Here is a 16,562-nt window from a genome sequence, read left to right on the forward strand (position 1 = left end):
TTCCTTTTCTGTTTTCTTTTAGACTTCTACCGTTACTGTTGCACCAACAAAAACAAAGCAGACAAATCTCTAAAGGCTAGTCTGTAGTGTCGACCTAAACAGTACTTCCTCAGAGCAGTGATCTTGAGAAGCCTTTCAAGCCTTTCACCTTCCACAAACCCTTGTTTTTTATGTAATAATAGTTGATGACATAGTACAAGTTTCATACAACCAGTATAAAATGGTGATTTGATCGAGGGTCTTAATGCAGCAGCGTAGGAATTACCACCTCGGTCAGTAGGTACCATTTACGACCTGCATTTAAATCACTGTTTTATACTCATGCAGTTGCCTGAGAAAAACAGCCTTCGTCAATGGCAACACCTGTAATATCTGTTCGGCTACAGTATATTGAAATACAAAATGAATTATTACAGAGAGGGTCAGAGAACTCTGCTGAGGCCAATGTCATTAAAAAGATCTGTTAAGTCTTTTTATTTGTTGTAGAATATGGTAGAACAGAGACACATTTAGAGTTTATTGCTGAATAGCAGATCAAACCTTGTAGCTCTGATTGTTTACATGAAAAGCGATCACTATTCATTCATTCTAAAGTCCTCAGTGTTTAAGCTTAGCTGTAATCGGATTATACAGCCTTTAACAGTTTATTTGATTTAGCAGCAGTGAGGTGTAAATCTGAAAAGTGTGCAATGATCAAGGTTAGCCTGGTTGAAAGCTTCAGCGTCATTGTTCAATCCATAGAAGAACCATAGCTTAAGGTGCAAAGTTCTACTGTGATAAAGGCCTTTCGTAAACATGGTCTGACATGTTTAATCTATTCTGTGTGGTCCAAAAAAGTCTCTCTCTTCACAGCTTGTGGCTTTCCAGGTTTTTATGGTGGAATGTGATATCTAACAACTTGAACAACCAGACAAAGAACATACAACTCACTTTTTCTCTAACGAAATTAGAAATTGAAATACCATTGCAATTGCTCACACACTTGTAGTCAGTGAACTCAGTTCAACTTTTCTCTCCGAAATGCAGCAAATCAGGGGATCAAGTGTAATAAGATAATAAGTTTTGTATGTTGTTATTCCTTTCATCTTACCCATTATATGGGGGGAAAGTGACACAACAGTAATATTTAACAGAAGCAGCATCAGATCTTTCCAAGTTGGACCGAAAGATATGTCAGAGGTCACCTTTCACATGCATCCTGTATATTTGTAGTCATCTTTCTTAATATACAAAATATCCTTGAGCTCTGTAGTGTTTGATGTTCTTACAACTAATTTCCTTGTGAGGAGGCTACGGGAAAGGCAAAGGAAACTCACAGCTGAACAACACAAAGATAGACTTTAAAGACATCAGTTTGTGCCTTTTGGTTTGTGTTTTGTAACCGCGTGAGTTTCTAATTGCCCTGAGCTCAGAAAGAAAATGACTTCCATTCAGCAGCCCGAAACAGAACATACTGTATAATGTTAGTTAAAATAAAGCAGTGATAATGGATTTTTCAGACAAAGACACTTTGTCTTTTGTCTCTTTTGGGTTCTGCAAATAACTGATAACCAGCAGACAACTGAAGGTAACCAGCTTTTTAGCTTATTTTTGACCACAATTTTTTCTGTTGTACTTTCAAGACATCTTATTAAAATTACATAAAAATTCATATTCTACTCAAAGATGGGTTCTCCATTAAAGTATCCAGTGCAACCTTGATTTGGAATTCCTCACAGAAAAAAGAAACAGTTTGAAATGACCAACAATAAAACAGCAGGATAATTACAGGATATTTCGCCACTGTTTAATGACGCCCATAGACAGAAGTTCCCACTCTCATTTAGTCTCTCGGTTTGAGAGCCAGCTGTTCTTTAGCACAAAGGGAACAATCTGGCCCCTTGTGAGTACAGACACTGTCATACTAGACTAGACTAGATCATACTGGATTAGGACAGAAATGAAGAACTCTGGAACAGGATGATGAACTAAAATGGACCTGACAGAACGGGAGTGAATAAGATTAAAGGGAAATTGGCCCAGAAGATGTATTCTGGTAGCACAGTAGAGTTGTAATGTACTATACATAGACGGAGATAATCTTAGACTGGAGTGGGATGGACCAGACTGTGCTCACATAGCTCTTGCAGAGCAGAGAGATTGATCTGTTCCTGCAGAGCACACACAGACTAAGCACTGAGATGTCAGATAAATGTCTCCTAGTTCTTTCTCAATGGTCTGGATGCTAACAGCCTCTTTCATTCGATCTGGTTCAGCAATCAGAAACTTTACAGTTCCCAGTTGTCTTGTCAGTGAATTTTCTCAGTTTTCTCAGTTTGCTGCTCTGGAGCATCTCTGCTCTATAGTGTGTCATCATGCAAAAGTGTCATCTACACCTGCAACTCACGAGATTGAACTAATTGCACCATCAGGTGCCTTCCTTATTCACACTTGTATTATAGGTAATGTCCCTGTAATGGGACACAGATGAGTACAAAATGGATAATAACATCAGATTTGATGAAATACTCTGAAAAAAGTAACATGATTGATGACAGCTTTCGTAATGGTATTTGTTAAATTAATTTAAAGCAAGACTTTTGCTGAACAGTGGCTAATGGTAAATGTAGTGTAACAACAGCATAAGAGTCATAGAGTCACCATACTATCTCAGCAATGTCAGTCACACATCAGTGGCTATCCAGACTTTTTTAACATTGGCCACCATAAGCTACTGGTCATACCAGACCAAGTGAGGCTATAGTAGCAGTGTGCTGGAATGAGCAGCAGCTTTTGTTTGTTTGGGTTTTTTTGCAGATGAATTCAACTTTTTTGTAGAAGGAAGATTGTGTTATTTCCTCTCTCAAAAGTTACAATCTTGCTTTAAAGTAATGAAAATAGCACAGTACGCTTTTGAGCAGGTAGGTATAGCACAAGTCCTTGTAATCCATGACAACAAGAACTGCACATGCTGATTGTTTGTAGTGATTGATACACCCCCCTCTCCTCCCATTTAAAAGCAGTCATATACATAGCAAGTCACCCAAATACCAAAAAGGTAAAACAGCAATACCAAAATAGCAAAAAGCATCCACTTCAATGCAGTTGTGTAAAGGCAGATACAACAATCACAGTAGAGGTCCTGAACGGCACAACAACAGCTCTCCTAATTAGAATGCAAATGCAAACTTGCCTGATTAAATAGATTTCTCTGGTGAGGAGAGTATACAACACTACACTTGGGTCTTATCCAAGTGTGGTGATGGTGCAGTAGCTGGAGTTAGAAACAGCTGTAAGAACTGCTGGATTTTTTTAAAAATCCAATAACTTTAAATTATAGGGGACCTTTAAACACCCAAATTAGGTTGCAAAGTAATCCCTGACTGTGGTGCCCCCTTAAAATACTACTATTTGCTGCTGTGTTGAAATTGCACTACACGATTGCAGTAGGCATTTAGTATACAGTGCTTTGCATATGCATCTCTTTATCAGTGTATCTGTGTTTGTCTGCACATGTTCTCTTGCTCAGATGTGTTTGTTGTCTGCCTCAGGCTGAGAGTTGGTGCATTAAGCTGGACAGTGCTGCCTACATTCTCAGGGTAGCTCAAGGGTAAACAGAGATAGCTGGACTCATGTCAGGGCTGCGATGAGGACTTGGGACCTGCATTATAGTTGCTGGCCTCCCTGTCTCGCTCTCTCTCCTCTGCTGCTGCTTGCAGTTCGACACTGCTGCTTTCACATAGCTGATTAAAACTCATGTTTAGAGCTGCAGCTGCAGCAGTTGCACAGTACGTCAGTGTGAGTGCGTACGAGAGATCGTAATGCATTCATGCGTAAATGTTTTTTTAATGAGATAAAGTACAAGACTGAAAATGAAAGAGGGAGAGCTGGAAGAGGGGGAAACGTAACAGTAAAAGCTGCTCTGCATGTGTGAGATATGAGTGTGTACAGCTGCCACTCCCGTCTCTGCCTCCTTTCCACTTTCTCACCCACTTTCTCTCTCCCAACCGCCCACCTCCTGTCCCCTGCTCGCACTCTCCAATCTTATTTCCTGTGGGCCTGTCCCCAGTCTAAGCCTGCTCTGTGTCAGTGTATCAGACTAATTCAATCTGCAGTACACAGACACTCCAATGTAATGACCCATGACATTCAATTAATCCTTATACCCCCTTCTTGGTACATTGGGTCAGCAGTAATTTTGTATGTGTATATGTGTGTTTGGTGTGTATGTGTGAATCACTGAGTGGGTGTATAAATGTGTAATTTGAAAAGGCTGCCAGTTAATGTAACCTTAATTGATATCGTCACATTCTGTATTTGCAAAAACTTGAATATCTCTAAGATGGTTTTCCAGCCATTTCACAGTACAATGCCAAGAATTTAAATGATTCCATGGGGTCTTTGTTCCAAAATACCCCCCAAAAAAATATATTAGTAAGGTTGAGCTTTCCATGCTGATGACATATGAAAACCCCTGGCTGTCAGTATGAGCTTATTTACTGTACTCTCATTACCCTTGTCTTCCGGGCTTCACATTACTGATGTCTTCGCCTCTCAACCAGCTGTCACACTTATTAGATTGGTGTTGAGAGATTGCAGCATGTCCTTTAAGGGGTTATGTGCATATGCAACCGTGTTTGCTGTTCAAACACTGATTCAACCAGACACATTTTGCACTTATATATACCTACATAGGCTACTAATCAATGTTAGCACATACACATAAACAAACACAATGAAAGTGATTGAATCAGTCAGTTTTAGATACACATACAGTTCCAGTGGTTTCCTTTTAGCCAGGTGTAGCCTGTAGCAAATACTGTCAATTTGGATTAGCATAGCCTGTGTGAGCTTTCTGCTCATAGTCTGTAGTTGATCGTGCATCATCCGTGTCATCAAGGGCTTGCAATATTTAATCACTAACATAACCCAGATAATATACCAGTTACTATGCTGGAATAACAGTGTGTGCATATGAACACTCTTGCATGCACTGTGGATATTTATAGACTTATTATGGCTCATTATTTATGTTAATCATCCATATTACCCTGCTGAAGCTCACCAAATGCAACATGATTCTTCTGTTGCTCTGAGGCTTTCATTAGCTACACAGGCATTAGGAGTGACTTTAATTAAAAGAGGAAACTTTTAAAATCCTCACAACTGCACTGTAGGGTAGGTCAGGTAGACTTTTTCTCATTAGGGAAATTCCCTGCATATCTGTCAAGTCATTGATAGTTACTCTGGCAATTTTTTTTTTTACAGCGTCATCTTTTCTGTCACTTCTATCCTCTTCATTTTCTTCTGTTATGCTTGTCTTCCACTCTTAAGTTTTCATTCTTTATCTTTCTCCTCGTCCTCTCCATCATATCTCTATTTCCTCTTCTCTCCTCCCTCCTTTTTTAAACCTCTCTCTTCTCTCTGTCCCTCCGTTTTCTCCCACTTTACCTATGTCTTTCTGTTTTGGTAATGATGTAATTAAGGAGGGTTTTGTTGCCTGCCCACTGTGTATAATTGCCAGCAGGGTCTGCCTGTACTTCACTCAGCAATTACAAGCGGCATTCTTCTGCTCCCAAATCGGCTAATTAAGCCTTAAGGACAGTGAGCTGACTGTAGTCGCATTAAACATCAGGAGGAGTCAGGAATGCTTGTGCTCTCTGCACTCCTGAGACACAGAGACGTAGTGGATTGAAGAATAGTTGCCATGGTAGCAATTGCATGGTGTCAGATCGTGTGCAGTGGCTGTCAGTCAAATGATCTGTGTGTCTCTGCATGCGTGTGTGTGTGTGTATCTGCTCATCTGTAACAGAGACAACAATTCTGCTCCAGGTCATCACTTCTTTTCATTATTAAAGCTCAATCTATGAAGACAGGACAGGGGCCAAATAGAGCTTGTCACAGTTCCTGTTTAGGTCCCTGGGTGGACTAGCTGTCATTTTGATTGATTACATTGCCAGCTCATGTAATGCTTGCCTTGCAATATGTCCCCGCTCAGCACTGCATGACACCTCGCTTACCCTGTAGCCAGGACTATGCACTTACTAACTATATCAGCTAAGTGTGTTGTACAAACACACAAATCTATGTAAATATGTTGTGATGGGTGTTTTGATATATTTTTTCTGTTAAAATCAATGAGTGGGTCTGTTACATGCAGTAGAGTGTGGGTGACTTGGAAATATCATTTGGTCAGTGCAGAATTGATTAGAACTTTAAAAATTTCTGGACTGCCACAGAGAAAAGGCCAGCTGGTTTGTCAGGACTGAGAGTTTTAATGTGGTAGTGTGCAGTAGTTTTTTAGTATCGTATACCACTAGATATATTCCCATTCGTTCTACAGACATTAAAGCAGTCATTTCAAGTGGGAAAACTGCCTCTTAAGAGATGATGTTGAGGTATTCCCACAAGAGACCTGCATCGTCTCTATGTAAAAATAGTATCAAAAGAAGAATTGAAATGACAGACGACAGAGGAAACACCATTAAAGCAAAATGGCTTGCAATATTATAGCGATGTGCATTTTAGTGTTGCATCAGTTATAACATCGGCAGTAACTTCAGGAAAAAAAACCTCAGGGTATAATAAAATACAATACATGAATGACTTGCATTAAAAAAACAGTCCATCTTTAGTATCTGTTCCAATAGATGTGCTGCATACTGTGGTAGACCACCTGCTAAAAATAATGAAAATGCTAATTTACACCTAGGAAATTACCTCACATGTTGTAGTTTGATCTCCAGCACTTATTAAACTAGTGCCTCAGGCACTCTCACGTTATGTCTCCTACATAGCAGATATTTTCTCCAGTGACACAAATTTGCATGGAAATTGCGTGAATAATGTGTGCCTATTTGCTAAGCAGTCCTAGAGTTGATATTTGGCTGAAAAGGCTTGAGTGTTCATTTAATATGGATTTAAACTGTGCAGCTCACTCAAGGCTGGGAGAAATGCCTGGGTTTTATTATTAGTATTAGATATTTTATTAGGAAGCTTTACATAAGCCCTTAAAAGTTTTGACTTCCCTTGCTGTATTGTTTTCCATCTCACTTACGTCTACTTTGTGGTGAGCTCATTGTAAATAAAAAAGGGCAAGTAGCTCTGGTTTCACGGCCTTTCCAACTGGCACAAATATTACAAAGTGGCACTAAATGGAACGTGTTCCCTTTTATGGGTCTGTCCAGAGTTGTGCTGACTTTAAATAACTTCTAAAGGTCTGATTCAGTAAGGAAAATGGAAATTAATTTAATGGTATAACTTAGTCTTCAGTAGAGTAGCTGAGACTGCACAATAGTAAACTTTGTATACCTTTTAATTACATTTCAGGTCTGAGCTGCATATGAGCCTAATTATTGAAATGCCCTTCCTCGCCTCAGTATAAACATCTGGATTGTTAACACTGCTGCTGTGCTGTATAGAAAACAATTCTAAGGCAACCATTTGTCATTAAAATAAGTGCTGTGTTTTATTGTGCCATTAAAAGAGTACTGCATGCACATTAGACATCATGTTTGGGTTTACCTTTATGCTGTTGGAAATTTCTTAGACTACATTTGACATAAGTCAACATATTTTCCAAATTGTTTCTCTAGCTTGTAGCCTAACCAGGGCTTAGGTATATGGTCTTACATAACCAACAGAATATCTTATCTTCGAGAGGCAAATATTTGTCCTCTGCTTGTATGGAGTCAGGGATAATTTTGTCTGACTTCAGTTGCCATAGCTACTGAATAATTAGAAATATTTATTTTATCTTAGAGAACAAGTAACTTCAAGAAAGGAAACTTTTTCTGTTTCAAACTGCACATTTCGCAACATCATCTTTTGATATTATGGATCTGTCATGTAGACATTGCAGATTTTTGCTAAATGTGAATGCTACCATTCTTATTGTCTTATAAAGTTCAGTTCTGTTCAGACAATAATGACTGACAATATTACAGTTTCTCACACAGTTCTCTCTTTTCTGTTTTATCTAGGCTGCTAGCTCCAACTGTAGCAAACACAAGTCCATGACTGAGAACTCTGCCTCCCATGATGGACAAGAAAAGTGGTGAGGGTCACTCAGCCTGCATTTACACATACAATGATCTTATCTTTAACTTGACTGTGTGCAACAGATCAGATTTTTCAAACTTTTCTACAGCTGTATAAACAGAACATAGACATGCAGAATCAGATTTCTGTTTGTTATATAATAAAATATGTGACATAAAGGGTTATACATTTGACTTCATGTTCTCATATGTTGCCACAAGCAACCAAAGGTTTATTTTCCTTCAGGTGATAACTGCCCCTGTCTCATACTGCATTCTTAAGTTGACACAGCATGAGCAGCATTTTGCATGCTGATTAGTTTGTTTTGGCGCAATCACGACATGATAATTACTTCTCAGTAGGTGATATAGTTTTACATAATGAAGCACCATGTGTGCAGCACAGTACAGCCTGTCTGTACAAGTGGGTGAAAAGGAATAATAATGCTGATGATCACCTATGATTTGGTTCATGTTCATTTCTATCAAGCAATAGCACATGTGAATCAATTTTATTTGTATAATTTCAGCTATAATTATTATTGATGTTATTTGTTTTAATAGTTGAAGGAGAAGGAGCATTGATTGACTGATTAATTTTGATATTAATTCATAACAGCCAACGGCTTTCAGACCAAGGCCAGTGAGGGCGGTGTTCAGAGGAAGCAGCTGCCCTACTCAGTGGAGACTCCCTATGGCTTCCACCTGGACCTGGACTTCCTGAAGTATGTTGATGATATCGAAAAAGGCAACACCATTAAAAGAGTCCACATCCAGCGCAGGGTCAAGGGTCCACCCAAATTCAGCACTCTACCCAGAAATTTCAGCCTACCAGGGAATGGAGCCAGGCCTGCCCCTAAGGAAAAGGATACTACATGGTCTGGGACATCCACCTTGGGGCCCAAGCCTAAATCACGGGTAACAGAGGTCCAACAGATTTTTGATTTTAGAGCAGGTGAAGGAGGGACTTCCAGCCAGAGCAGCAGGGGGACAACCAGTCAGGGCTATGTTTCAGCTAAGCCCAGAGATGAAGGTACAGGGGCTCGGGGTGCGGATGAGAAATCTGTGGGAATTCAAAGTCGGCCAAACCTGCTTCGAGCATCCAGCATGCCCATCACTCTACAACAGCGAAAAGGTTCTGATTCAAGCAGTCCAGACCGTATTGTGGGAACACCAGAGAATGGCTCAACAGAGAACATCTTCCGTGCTTCACCGGACATAACAGAAAGACGGTGTCTTCCCCAGGATCGGGCAGGGCTTCACCAGCAGATCACAGTGGCACTGAAGCGGGTCAGAGAGCTGGAAGAGCAGGTCAAAACCATCCCAGAACTAAAGGCTCAGATCTGCTCACTGAGGGAGGAGAGGGAGAAGCTACTGCTTCAGCTCCAAGCTCAGGCCAAGGCGCAGGTTTCCACATCATCCTCTACAATATCCCAAAGGCCTGATGCTGGGACACACACTCAGCCACAAGGACACAGACCTCCAGAAGGATTTAACTTGGCTCTGATAACTCAACCCTCTGGAGGTTTAGAAGCTTCAGAGTTTGTGCCAGCAAAGCCAGTAACAGGGAAAGACAAACAAGTTGTCACAGAGAAAAGTAAAGTGTTACAAAAAGAGAGGGAGATAAGTCAGGAATCTGTTAAGAGTTCTTCAGCATATGGAGAAATGGGTGGGTTGCCACAGCAAGAAGTGAAGAGACAGCCATCAGAAAAATCTGACAAACAAAAAGAGACAATAGAGAGTCCACTGGAACATGCAGATCAAAAGCTATCACAGGACATTGCAGGACAGGAATTAACAACACTTAGGGTGGCTGTGAAAGATGTAGAGAATATCAGTATTCAAGATGGTAATGGCGCAAAAGGAGGTGAACTTGAGGACTCAGGTAGTGCCCAGGATTTACATGAGAAGCTGATGATACTGGAGGCAAAACTTACTCAGGCCAGCCTAGATCTAGAGAAAACTAATGCTCTTTTGAAAGTACAAATGGAGGAGAACAAAATGAAGGAGGATAAAATACTACAACTGAGTGAGGGAATGAGAGTGGAGGTGTGTACAACAGAGGCACATAGCAGGCCAAGAAGAGAGAGTATTGATACAGGGACAGTGACAGAAAAAGTAGATTTTGCCAACCAAGAGACTGAGACAGAATCGCCGAATACAGTAGATCAGGGAACAGACACAGAGAGAATCTGTGTTGAAGTGTGTGTGCCCAAACCAAGGACTGGAAGTATAGATCAAGGAACAGAGACTAAAAAAGTTGAAATTCATGACCAGGTGACAGAGATGGAGGTAGAAGTTACTGCTGTAAGCCCACCAAGACCCAGAGCCAACAGCATGGAACGGGGCACAGTAACTGAGAGAGTTGCCACTCAGGATCAGATGACTGAGACGCCAGTGGCTGAAAGGGTGAACCAGGTCACGGAAACAGAGGGAGAGACAACGACAGACCATCCGCTGAGACCGAGGGCCAGCAGTGTAGACAGAGGGACAGAGACAGAGAGGGTGGACACAGTGGACAGGGTGACAGAGACAGAGGTAGCACAGAGGACAGACCAGCAGACTGAGACAGAGATAGACAGACGACAGCACAACAATCCAGCCAGAAATGCAGAAGCAGAGGGTCAAGGGAGAGAAAGTGCAGGCAGTCAGAGAGTAGATGTTGAAACAATGGTCAGTGAAAGAGAGGAAGGGAGGGAAGTAAATGAAAGAATTCAAAGAGATGGTGAAAGTGTGGTCATGAAAGTTGTTATAGAGAGTTGTGTTGAAGTTAAAGAAAGTGCAGTTGAACAAACTGTAGTTTCAGACATTGTAAGCCAGGTTGAAGGGAGTACCAGTCCACTTGCTGTGACAGGAGAAAATGCAGAATCTAGGACTGAAGTAAGCACTGCACAGAATGAATCAGAAACAAAAGAAATCATACCCTTGCAGAGTGGATTAACAGAAATTGTTGAAATGCAACAGGTTGCACTTGAGACCGTAGAAAAGAAGCAAATATCAGAAGGTGAGATTGTGTGTGCAAAAATCAAAGAAACTGTGGTCACTGACACTGTTGTTGTAGTAGCAGCAGCGGAGAATGCAGCTGTGAAGACAACAGCCCCTGTAAGACCTCAGAGAGGCCAGAAGCCCTCAGCAGACCAGGCACAGCAGCCACCAACTCCACTTCAGGCTGCCCCTGTGCGTCCTCACAGGGGATCCATTGACACTCAAGCTCAGCAGTCCGAGCCTGAGATAAAAAAACAGCCCCAGCCGCAGGTACAGGGCCAACCTCAGCTCGAGGCTCAGTCCCCAGCACAGGTCTCTGAACCACAGGTAGAACAGCAATCCCCATCTCCATCTCAGGTTGAGGACAGCACCCTAGCAAAGAGGCCTCCAGGGGGGTCAAGTGAAAAACAATCCCAATCACCTCAGGCTGAGACTCAGGGCCCAGCCCCATGCTCCAGAGAAGTCCAAACCCCGCCCAAATCAATTCAAGCCCAGTCTCAGTCTCAAACCTCTTCAACTCGGCGGAACTCAAAGGAGCTTAAAGCACTACAGAGGGGATCTAGCACATCACAACCTTCTAGTCGTGGACCAGGAGAAGCCCAGACCCGTCCAACTCGTCAGGGGTCGAGTGAGGTCCAACCTCAGTCTCGTAGAAGTTCCAGTGAAACTCAACCCACTCACAAAGATGCCAGCGACACACAATCACTGCGCAGAGGCTCCAGTGAAACAGCCCAGCGTCGTGGTTCAGGTGAAACCCAGGCCTCACGTCGGGACACGGGCGAGGCCCAGCCTCCACGCAGAGGCTCCAGTGAGTCACCAAACTCGCCTGCAGCTTTGGGCCAAGTTGTAACCAGGTTAACAGGGCTTCTGGGGGAGCAGTGGGCACAGCTGGGGAGCAGCTCTGGAGCTCAACAGACGGCCAGCCCGCAGGAGAGCCCCAGCACACAGAAACAGACGGCAGGGAAAAGAGCAGAGGCAGGGAAAGGAGCATCAGCCAAGCCTGCAGGGAAAGCGATCCCTGCAGCTACAACAGGGAAACCAGCAGGGAAGCCTGGTCCTTCCAAAATGAGCTCTATTCAGAGTCAATTGGTCAGCTCCCTCAGTGTCCTGTCTGCCTTCTACTCACCAGCCCAGAAAGCTGCTGCTGCCAGCAAACAGCAAGAACAAGGTAAGCCTGTGGTTCAGTCGGTTCAGTTAGTAACCCATTGTTTATACTGTATACACATCTATGCATCTGTCTGTCAAATAACTGCCTCCTCACCTGTGATAGACACAATAAGCTGAATCAGTTCCACTCTCATATTCATTTAAATGATCCTTTCACAAAGCATAATGTTGTAATAATCATGCCACTCAATTTCAATACGTCCCTTCTGTTCTCTATGAAGATATCTCATGTTTAATGTGTACATGTTCAACTCAGTTGCCTTGTGTATTCATTTCAATTCTTACTTCTCTTCTTTGAACAAGAAGCCCTACAGGAGCAGCCAAACATTGCCAGAATGTTTTGACAGTGTTTGACATGTTTTTGGTGAAACTTGAGTAGTGTTTTGTAGTAGTTCAGGTGGAATGCTTAGCCCTGCAAACCAGCACTCTTCGCTTTTAAAATCAAGCCGACAACAAAGTGGTTTATTTAAACCTGTTCTTAGTGATGCTTTCCTTCCAACACAGCCTGAAACCACACTGGCCCTTTTCTATTATTTAGAAATAGAAATATCCCTGCTCTACTGATATGCTGTCGAATCATCTCTTGGTGCTTCTACCAATATTACTTCGTCAACACAAGGACTACTGTGTACTTGACTCATTAGATATGCAGTACTGGGGTTGGTTTGGGAATGAAGGGTATTGCTTATCTTCTTTTCACGTCCTTTGACTTGACTTGACTACTGTACTGATTGATTGTTTGTTAAGACATAATATAAAATAATACAAAACACACTGCCACTGTCATTGACTATGACTAGATATCATTTTGACTGCAGTTTAACAAGAATAAAGTCAGGAAGATTTAATCTCCCTCTTGTATGAAATTTAATACCTTTTAGTCTTCTAGGTACTTTTTTATCTGATATTTTGCCAGTAGTCTAGTCTAGCAGTGATATGGACTTTGTGATTTAATGTCACATCTTCCCACTAATACTCTCCCATTATTTTCAGAGGTCTACCTGCCAGGGAAATGTCTACCTTGCCTGGTTTATTTTCTTTTTTGGATTTCAGTCAATTTACTCTGCTGCATCTTCCTCTGACACATCTCAATATTGCAGAAGCCAAGCCAGAACTGAGCAGGCCCCCCATCTCTACTTCATTATTTATTTTAGATCACTCAGCTCAACCTGCTTTCTTTAGTTTATCATATACAATATATATCTACAAGCGTAAGCCCTCTTTTATATTTATATACGGTTGGCCTATTTTGAATTACACTAACATTAGTGTAACAGAGATAAAGAAAAATAATGGTATTAATCTTTAAAAACCTTAAAATCAGTCATGATATAATGCTTTTAGTCATCTGTGGTGGCAGCACATTTGAATGTCTACATGCAATACACATATAGACATCTACTGTGTTTCATATCACATGGGTTATATGGGGTAGATGGACAAACAATCCCTCATAACTAAGATAAAGTAACTATTGGCTTTCATATGGTGGAAAAAGACATATAACTAAGCACTGTTGACACATACACCTACAGGAGAGTGCACACGTATGCGCACAAGCACTTACTTACAGTACACAGTTGAATGGATACTCAAGCACAGACCCTCACAGACACACACATCAAACAGACGATGCCTTTCTTCCCTCCCTTGATGTCTCACTGTTCTGTTCATGTCCCAGGAGCCGGAGTAAAGAATCACTCTGCTACCCTATCACACATATATTTTATGTTCAGAGGTCATTTTAAGTTCAGTGTGGAAGCACAGTATGTAAGAGTGCTTTTAAGTGTTTTTGTGTGTGCTCTTAGATATATACACATTTTCATAAGATTGCCACTTTTTCTTTGTGGTTTCTGTCTACATCTTTGATTTCTCTGATTTTTTTTTACCTCAAATTACATCAGTGTTTCACTTCTACATCTATTGGAAACAGAAACCAGTCATCTCACTCATCCCAGTCATCATCGGATGATTTAAACTTCTCAGAGTGTCTCTGACAAAGTGGGGGAAGGTTAAATCATGCATTGTTTTATGTATTAAAAGTTAGCAAAAGGATGTATTGATATGCCAAATATCTTCTAAACTTCCTTTCTCTCTGCTGCTATCTCCTCAATATAAAAGCATTATTCTTAGATGGTGGTCGCTTGGATCTTTTTAGCTGGTGGTTTTTGGCCCAAAGCCACATCCTTATGTCCTTGCATAAAACATTACAGAGCCTCTGCACCATGTCTGCTGTCAGGCACCACTAAGACAATCATACCGGGCTTAGAGCCAAGGGGAGTCAGCAAAGGAGCCCATGCAGAATCAATTATAGGGTAGTTACATACATAAGTCAGCCTGTCAAGGTTGTATGTTGTCAATAAGGCTTATAATCTTGACCTGTGTATATCGCCCTGGAAATACTTTAGGTGGTCTTGAACTAGCCCAAATAACTGGTATACGAAGTTGATTTGATACAGCTGATTTACTTGAACATGTCCTTTAGAGTCCGTCTCATAGCAAATTGTTAGTGTAATTGTCATCAAATAATACTTGAGTGATCCTTAAATACTTTATGCCCTCACATTAACTAATGTTTGTCAGGCACTCCTGTTTGGAATAGCAATTTCCCTTGACAATGCAGTACTGCTCAGTAACATTTGATTTGTTATTGTCTTTGTATTGAGTATACAGATGGGGGCTGAGTTTCCTCTCTTTCTGCCAACTCAGGGATTCCACAGTATTTGATGAGCTGCACGTTCTTTTAATTGCATCCAGAGGTTCTTCAATATACCTTACAGACTCAAAGTCTTTTCTCAGAGACACACAGACATTCACACACTCAGAGACATAAACACATACAGAAATAAGCACAGGATGTGTATACAGTATATACTTGCACAAGGAAATGCAGCCAACATGTGCAAACCATTAATGTCTGTCTCACAATATCCCATATCAGTGCGATGTATTGCTCAGAGGGACTTATAGTTGAATTTTCAGAAATGGCAGAAACAATGGCTGTACCTTTGTAGGTGCAGGTATGTTATTTAGAGGCTTCTCAATAACAGAACTTGTCACAGTAACATTTAAAGGTGTTCAGTTGAGTTTAGATGTGCATACCGTAGGCACACATGATTCCTCATCAAATAAGAAAGCAACCACTCATCCCTCCACCCATTTATTCAGGTTTTTCCTTTCATTTGCCATTCATCTTTATTTTCTTCATTGAACTATGATACATGTACAACAAGTCCAAGTATGGTAGAAATAATTGTGTCTTCATTCATGCATCAAGCAATGGTTTAGTCTCTGGTATTCAACATTGGTTTCTTTAAACCATGAAGACAACTTCTCTATAACCTCAATCAAGTAGTTTAAGTTTCCTAAACATAACTATACCTTTACATTTCTTATATGCTCATATGAGACACTGGCAAACAACCTGTATTTTGTATTCACACTCACAAATTCCACAGAAGCCTAATGAATATTTTCCTTCTTTCTTTTTGTTGTTCTTCTCCCTCTCTCTCTCATTCTTGCTCTCTGTTCTTCTCTTCACCAGGTCTCAAATCTATTATGAAGAAAAATGGTGCTGCTGACAAGCAGGGGAACAAGGGAGCCAAGAAAAACCTGAAGTTTGTTGGGGTGAATGGAGGGTAAATCTTCTTTTTAATCGGTGTCCAATCTCTGTGTGATTAATATGTTTATGTGGGCTGCAGTTTGTTTTTGTGCATTTTTATGTGTGTGTCTGCCTGTGTACTGTTGCTTTTCATCTCTACGGGATAATTAACCCTTATACATCCACTATGGACATTATTGCAGAGTGAATGCAATATTGTATTTCATTCTGATTCCATTTCATTTCATTTTTCAAAAACCGGGATGACATATCTTTACCTTTCAGAGTTGTCAGATTTAATGTGTGTTACATTCTGCAAAGTGGCTTCAGTTGGATGAGCCAGTTAGCCAGAAAACTATGTAAAATGACTCCAAGTAATCCTCAAAAAGGTTTTATGAGAAATGATACTTAGATATATGATTCTCCTGTAGAAAGTGCACAAGAGCAAGAGATGCGAAGAAAATAGTTTAACAGAATCATCATGATGGGAATCCATCCATCCAATCAAGTTTATTTTCTCTTTGTGTTGAATGTTTGAGATTAATTGTTTGCCTTTTCCTTAGGTATAGATGGAGCAATTTATCAGTTTTCATCAATAGAACAGTATTCTCCTATTCTCCTCTATATAGTCTCTAGTCTATATACATCCCTGCAAGTCAAAAGCCAAGGCTTCAGCCAGCTCTGAACACTTCATTTGCAATGTTGCCCCTGCTTCCTCCTCATGATGACATCAGACTGTTCATGCATGCCCACAAACGACCTTCCATTCTGTAGCCTTTGTTGCTAAGGTT

At 41.0% G+C, this 16,562-nt stretch overlaps 1 protein-coding gene across 6 annotated transcripts in view; it reads left to right on the forward strand.

Annotated features, from left to right (window-relative positions):
- Window positions 1-16,562, forward strand: part of kank4 (KN motif and ankyrin repeat domains 4) — an 84,502-nt gene that overhangs the window by 53,439 nt on the left and 14,501 nt on the right. For all 6 annotated transcript variants that reach the window (XM_042416356.1, XM_042416355.1, XM_042416354.1 and 3 more), the window contains 3 exons: window positions 7,962-8,035; window positions 8,638-12,171; window positions 15,715-15,808. In XM_042416356.1, the coding sequence (XP_042272290.1) occupies window positions 8,017-8,035; window positions 8,638-12,171; window positions 15,715-15,808 (3,647 nt within the window). In that variant the 5' untranslated portion in view covers window positions 7,962-8,016. The remainder of the gene's footprint in view (window positions 1-7,961; window positions 8,036-8,637; window positions 12,172-15,714; window positions 15,809-16,562) is intronic.

The sequence above is a fragment of the Thunnus maccoyii genome, chromosome 7 (genome assembly GCF_910596095.1).
Source record: "Thunnus maccoyii chromosome 7, fThuMac1.1, whole genome shotgun sequence".
In the NCBI taxonomy this organism is placed as follows: Eukaryota; Metazoa; Chordata; class Actinopteri; order Scombriformes; family Scombridae; genus Thunnus; species Thunnus maccoyii.